The sequence below is a fragment of the Molothrus aeneus genome, chromosome 10 (genome assembly GCF_037042795.1).
Source record: "Molothrus aeneus isolate 106 chromosome 10, BPBGC_Maene_1.0, whole genome shotgun sequence".
NCBI lineage: Eukaryota > Metazoa > Chordata > Aves > Passeriformes > Icteridae > Molothrus > Molothrus aeneus.
In genome coordinates, this window is record NC_089655.1 from 25,360,121 (window position 1) to 25,366,611 (window position 6,491).

General features: G+C 50.8%; 1 protein-coding gene across 1 annotated transcript; it reads left to right on the forward strand.

The window, feature by feature from the left end:
- The first annotated feature begins 222 nt into the window (after positions 1–222).
- Positions 223–6,270, forward strand: CLRN1 (clarin 1). The gene is made up of 3 exons (XM_066556762.1): positions 223–475; positions 3,378–3,557; positions 4,483–6,270. The coding sequence occupies exons 1-3, from the start codon at positions 223–225 to the stop codon at positions 4,746–4,748; spliced, it is 699 nt and encodes a 232-aa protein (XP_066412859.1). The 3' UTR covers positions 4,749–6,270.
- The last annotated feature ends 221 nt before the right edge of the window (positions 6,271–6,491 follow it).

Below are 6,491 nucleotides of genomic sequence, written 5' to 3' on the forward strand. Positions count from 1 at the left end.
CATCCACTGCCCGGGGGCTGGGACGAGCAGAGCACTCATCAAATTACAGAGATCTGTCATCCTAAACCCTCGCTATCAAGTGACGGGGGTGCACTGGCACATCCGCGGGCTGTGCGGGCGGGCACGGGGCTGAAGAGCCCTTAGAGCATCCTCCCCTCAGCCGGGCAGGGGCTGGCCGGGCGCTGCAGCGCCGCACGCAGCCCGTGCGCAGCGCAGTGAAGCATGCCGCCGCAGCAGAAGAGGCTGCTCTTCTGCACAGCCGGGCTGCTGAGCCTGGCCTGCGCGCTGGGCACGGCGGCGGCCGTGGGCAGCCAGCTCTGGGTCAGGGGCTCCATCCTCTGCAGCACCGGAGCGCTGCTCGTCAACGCCAGCGGCCCCGAGCTGCACAAGTTCATCGGCGACATCCAGTACGGGCTCTTCTCCGGGCAGCGGGTGCGGCAGTGCGGGCTCGGGGGCAGAGCCTCCCAGTTCTCATGTGAGTACCCGCGGCCATCGAGCTGCCCACACCCCGGGGCCGGCGGGACACCGAGCCCGCAGCCCCCGGCCTGCGCTGATCTTCAGGGTCAGTAACTTACTTTATGGTACTGATACTGCCTGCCTCATGTCTTCAATTACTGCAGTTACACGGGTAGCCACCTCCCAAGAGATTTATGCTATTTCTTTAAAAAGAATATTTGGGGGGTTTAATTAATCTCTGTCATCTTCCTCTGTGTGCCAGCATTACAACATTACCTCTGTGCTGTCAAGAAGAATGAGCTAAACCAGCAAGAACCTCAGGAAAGAGCTGGGGCACTGGCTGCTATTGAGAAACAAAGCAGCCCAAAAGTTTGCAATCTGTGGCACTAATTGGAAGAAGGACTGGGGGAGGCTGTCTGGGGAACGCTGGCTGACTTGGTACCTGACACAGAGTGTCAAAGTATCAGTAATGGCTTCGCTTTACATTCATAACCTATTAATCTTCAAGGATAAGAAGATCAATGAGAAAATTATGAAGTGAGACACAATTGTATCCAGCAGCAGGCAGAACAGGCAGTAAAGGCCAGTTGCTGTGTGTGCAATACCTCCCCTGAAGTTACTACAGCACACAGATCACAATCATTCTGCTACAACAGCACACGTGAATTGCTTACACCTGTTATTTAATGCAAGGCAAGGTTGCCAGACTAGGTACCAGAAATTATTTACTATGTAACATTTTCCAAAAATAGTAAATCAAGTTAATTTGATATAGTATTAGTATTTGCTCTCTCTAAATTCCATCACTAGTCTGTTTATACTGCTGCAGTTCCCTGTTGATTGCTTTGTGTGCCATCCCAGTGTGCAGTTCTTGCACCGTGGCTGTATTTTCAGAGGATTTGGATTGCTGTAGGTGACAGTTATGACCCAGGGCAGGTCCAGCTTGCCAGCAGCTCTGGGACTGACACTCAGGTTCAGTCAGGTTCAGCTGTGAGGGGTCAGGAGCATTCACCCCAGAGAGCACTGGGGACAAGATGCTGATCCCCTCCCATCACCTCAGTACCTTGGAAGCTCACCAGGAGCATTCCAGAAAGCAGGACAAACTTATAAAATACACAGCCATAGCTCAATGCACTCACTGCACCTCAGCACGCCTGAGGAGAACACAGACGGAAAATAGGCTACGTGATTTAGTTCTGTGCTTGTTCCCATTAAGTGCTCCCCTCTGACCACTGTATCTCTTTTAATTGTAATATGAATTTGCTCTGCCAGCAAACCCAGTTCAGCTGGGGAAAACTTCTGCTCCATTTGTTCCCACTCATTCCCATCAGTTTCTAGGTCAATGGTTCATTTTCTAAAGGTCTCTGCCATGGACAGCACACAAGGGTTCATTCAGGACCATGAAGGAATGTTTTACTTTCAAGACAACATTGCTTCTGGAAGTAATTTTTCCCAATACATCACATATAAAATGTTAATAACAGAACCAGCTGTAGACGCAGGTGCCCAGGGGAGGATTCAATACTATGCCACAACTTGTTTTCTTAAAACGAACCATAGGAAATTGCATTATTAAATACAGAGTTTTGCATGTTTTCCCAAAGCATCAGATAGTGTCACAGGAACTGATGCTATTCCCTGTAGGAATCCTGCAGAGGGAAGCACTGGAAGGGGCTCTGAGGTCCAGCCTGGCCCCCTCGGGGCTCGCTCAGCAGCTCTGTCTTGTTTGGACATTGAGGGGCTGCTCTGCCTCCCTGAGCAGGGCAGAGGGGCAGAATCCCCCCTGCCCCGCTGGGGCTCAGCCCAGGGCAGGTTCTGGGTGCCAGAGCCCCTGGCCCAAGCACGGGGAGCTTCTCTCCCCCCAGCGCCCCCCGTCCTTCTCCTGGGGCAGCTCCCAGCACGGTCCCCACCAGCCTGGCTCTGTGCTGGGATTGCCCTGGCAACCCACAGGCAGCACCTTGCACTGGGCCTGGCTGAACTTCACGAGACATTCATTTCATTGATTTCCCTTTCATTTAGTCAGGGGGATAAATGCATTTGATACCTCATTACCTGCTGCCCTGTGCTCCTGCATGGAGCTGCAGAGCGGTTTGCTGGTACAAACTTTACACGGAGGAGTAATTGATGCGAGGCTGCTTTACTCTCCACACATTACAGCAAAACAGCACCAGGCATTATTACCTCACTTTAGTCATGCCCCCATAGATCAGGAACAGTGAAGTATATTTCACAGTTCCTTCCAAAACACCTCCTTTTTGCCAAACAAACAGGAATTTTTAAAAATCATTCTCTCTTGCTCTCTGAATGTCTATCTCTGTGTCCTAGACAAACAGGACCACAATTTGAAACAGTAGCTTAAAACTGCATAAAAATATTTAGAATAAATTATTCCTGAATTTGTGCATCCACAATCACAGCACAATTTCCTTTCCCACGTCACAACCCTTTGTGGGACCTCATGAACATAAATGAAAAAAGTGTAAAGAAAGATTTATTGTCTCAGTCCCAGAGAAGAGGGGATGGCCAAGCCTTCAGCCAAGGGAGATCAGCCCCTAACACTGGCACTGGAAGAGATCCCAGCGACACCTTGTGCCAGACCTGCCTCCTCAATCACAGCTTCCTTGTTTGTCCCCAAAAGATGCTGTTCACATTAAGGACCAAAGAGCACCCTCAGGAAGGGGAGGACAGGCTTTTCCTGGAGCTAGTCTCTCTCCCTCCTGGCCAGTCATGCCTCCGAGTTCCACAGAATTTTTCTGCCTCCAAACATCCATGAAAAACCATTTCTAGGGAATTATTTCATCTGGTTGCATTTAGAAGAGCAGCATCAAAACAATTATCACAAACGAGCAGGAACCCCCAGCCTGACATCAGAGACAACTTTACCTAATGTGTATAATAATGTTGTGTTTATTTGTTTTCAGTTTTTCCAGATTTGCTCAGAATTATCCCTGCAAGTATCCATGTCAGTGTCATTCTCTTCTGCACAGCACTGATTGTCTTTGCCCTGGTGGGAGCAGGGTTCTTCATGTTCAACGCTTTTGGCAGCCCCTACGAGACGCTGCACGGCCCCATGGGGCTGTACCTGTGGAGCTTCATCTCCTGTGAGTACCAGGCTGGGCTGGGGCTGGCACTGCCAGCATCACCCACTGCTCAGGCTAAACTGTGCCTGCTTTGGCTCTCAATTGGCAAAAGCAAGCCAGGCAGGAAGGCGGGTGGCTCTGCCACGTCAAAGCACGTGTTTTCCAAATTGAAGTTGGGAGATAAACTGGGGAAACCCCACAAAAGGGTGGGTGGCAGGATGGGAATGGGCAAGCAGCTGCAGGAGCCATGGCAGAAGGGCCCCAGCGACCCAGAGCTGGGCTGGCATCACCGACACCCCACACACAGTCAGAACCAGCAGCCACCCCAGAGTAGGAAAAGGGGGCAGAAAACAACCAAAATATGCCAGTGATGCAGCTGGCTCCACCACAGGAGGGTTCCAGACAACGTGAGCAAGGCCAGCACACAGAGCAGCACAGCCTTGCCAAGGACAGGGGAGCTGAGCAGCCAGAGGCTGGCAGCAGCTCGTGGTCTCCGAGGAGAACCACTGCCATGCAGGGAAAACAGCCACACACCTGCTCCCTGGGCTGCTGGCCTGGCTGACAGGCAGACTTACCCCAGCTTTACAAGGTGTTACACATTACAACCAAAATTTCACAGAGGACTTCAGTACAGATTTATGTTCAGGCATGCAGACAGCTCCATCATGCTCAATGGGACAATGAGCAACTTAAAGCTGAACATGAACACAGACACCTCACTAGCTCAGGGCACTAAAGCAGCCATGCTAAATACTCCTGGTCCTGAGCCAAGCTCAATTAGAAAAGCTTACCCATTTCAATAGCCATTGGCTTGGATTCCAAAAATAATCCCTGTTAAAGCAGTGTGGCCATACAAACATTCTCCCTGTGGTATTGGGCTGCAGCATACATCGTGCAGCACAGCTGAGGGATCCTGAGGTAACGAGCATCTCCCCCTCCCTTTCAGGTTCCTGTGGCTGCCTCATCATGATTCTCTTCTCCTCAGAAGTGAAGATCCACCACCTTTCAGAGAAAATTGCTAATTTCAAAGAGGGAACCTTTACATTCAAGACTCACAGTGAGCAGTTTGCAAATTCCTTCTGGACCATCCTGGTTTGCTCCCTGGTGCACTTCCTCAATGCCCTGCTAATCCGATTTGCTGGATTTGAATTTCCCTTTTCAAAATCAAAAGAGTCAGGGACAATTACAGGAGCAGTTGACTTGATGTATTAAAATGATGGGATTTAAGAACATTTCTAGCAAAGAAATTTGTCACTATTACATCAACAACCACCAGATGTACCAACTTGTGAATGATTGCCCTAGAGAAGGTAAAAAAGGGAAAGTTTCAAATAAGTGTTTATATGGTGTAAGCAGTGAACAAAAGAAGATGGGCTGTATGGTAATGCCTGGATGGAAAAGCCCTCTAAAACATTTTTTTCCCTGTAAACTGTTTAAAAAGTGGCTGGTATGAAGAAAAATAGGAGTCTCAGTAGGATTGCACTGAATCTGGCAGGTCCAATCAATGGGTTCAGTAGAAGCACACACTCGCCAGCAGCAGCTCTGCCCTCAGCCCCGGTGAAGGCAAGGACGCAGCAGTGACCCCGTCAGAGCAGCAGGGCCAGGGACACCCAGCAAGGGGCAGCAGAGCCCCCAGGCACTGCCCAGCACACTCAGACCCCAGCTCAGCTGCGGCGCTCAGAGGGCACAGCCCTAACTCCTGCACTTCGATCTGGCTCCACATGCAGGGCAACAGCATCATTTATCTCCATGAAACTCTCTGGGTTTTTCCTTTTAACAAACCAAACTGCTCCAAACTCAAAGTCCTGGGAGCCCTCGTTTCCCCAGCCATTGCTGCAGCTTGGTGACAAAGCTGACACAGCACAGCAGATGCAGGGGAGATGCCACGTGTGCTGCTGCTCCCGAGGGAGGCAGCCAGGCTTGGCAGAGCTGAACAAACCCTCTGGGGTTTGTTTGAAATGCAAAGGGCTTTTCCCAGGGCAGAGCCATGGGACTGAGCCCAGGTACCTCCACCTTCCACTGCCCCCTCCAGAGAACAGCCCTGCAAATTCTCATCAAAAATACCAATAAACCCTGTCAGAACCCCTGGTGAAGGGCAGCAATAACACAGCAGACAGGCTGCAGCTCTGCAGGGACTGAGGAACAAACGCTGGAGGGCCTGGCATGGGAAGCCAGAGCAGACAGACACACCAACCCTCACCCCTGGAAGCCCCAGGTCAGCTAAAGCACGGGATGCTTCCCCAGGCAGAGCATCACACCACCAAACACTGCCTCTGTGGGTTACCTGGGTGCCTTGGAGATGAGCTGCTCCTCACAGGACACAGAAACAAACAGAGGCTGAGAGCCCCTGCCCCATTTATCTGCAGGGGCTGCTGTGCCCAGCTGTGGGTGAGGAGCAATCCCTGCCAGCATCCACCCAGTGCCCAGGTGCAGATCAGACCCAGGTTCCAGGTATCACAGCCCTCTGTGCTTCAGGATCTACCAGCCCACAAGGCCTTCCTGACTTTGATGTCATTTTTTGTATTTTTACTGTGAAAGGCAAAACACTGCTGGGTTGTTGCAAAGATTTGTCAGCTGCATCTTTCCCAAGGTAGCTCTGCCTCCTCATCTCCCTGGATTTTATCAATGTGGAAGGGCTTCTGCAAGTCAGCACAGCTCCCAGCTTTTTTCATCATTTTCTTCATAAACTATATGCATATTCCTCCTAATGTTAATGTATATTCTTAAAGCATAATTTGTGTTGCATCTCATGGTATTGTTTACTACACAGCAAACCCAAAACCACTCCTTTACTGTGCAGACAAGAGCAGCCCCAGCCTGGGGTCTGGGAGTCCTCACAGGGGTCCCTGTGCCCAAAGCCCGGCCTGACCACCCCCACATCCCACCCGGCACCCCAGGATCAGCCCAGCTATTCCTGAGGCAAACAACAATTTCTTACCAGCTAAAATAAAATGA

What these genes read in the sequence shown, in the direction of transcription:
- CLRN1 (XM_066556762.1), top strand. Translation starts at nt 223, where the DNA reads ATGCCGCCGCAGCAGAAGAGGCTGCTCTTCTGCACAGCCGGGCTGCTG. An exon ending in CAGAGCCTCCCAGTTCTCAT is followed by an intron (nt 476 to 3,377) that starts GTGAGTACCCGC and finishes ATTTGTTTTCAG; the next exon opens with TTTTTCCAGATTTGCTCAGA. An exon ending in CCTGTGGAGCTTCATCTCCT is followed by an intron (nt 3,558 to 4,482) that starts GTGAGTACCAGG and finishes CCTCCCTTTCAG; the next exon opens with GTTCCTGTGGCTGCCTCATC.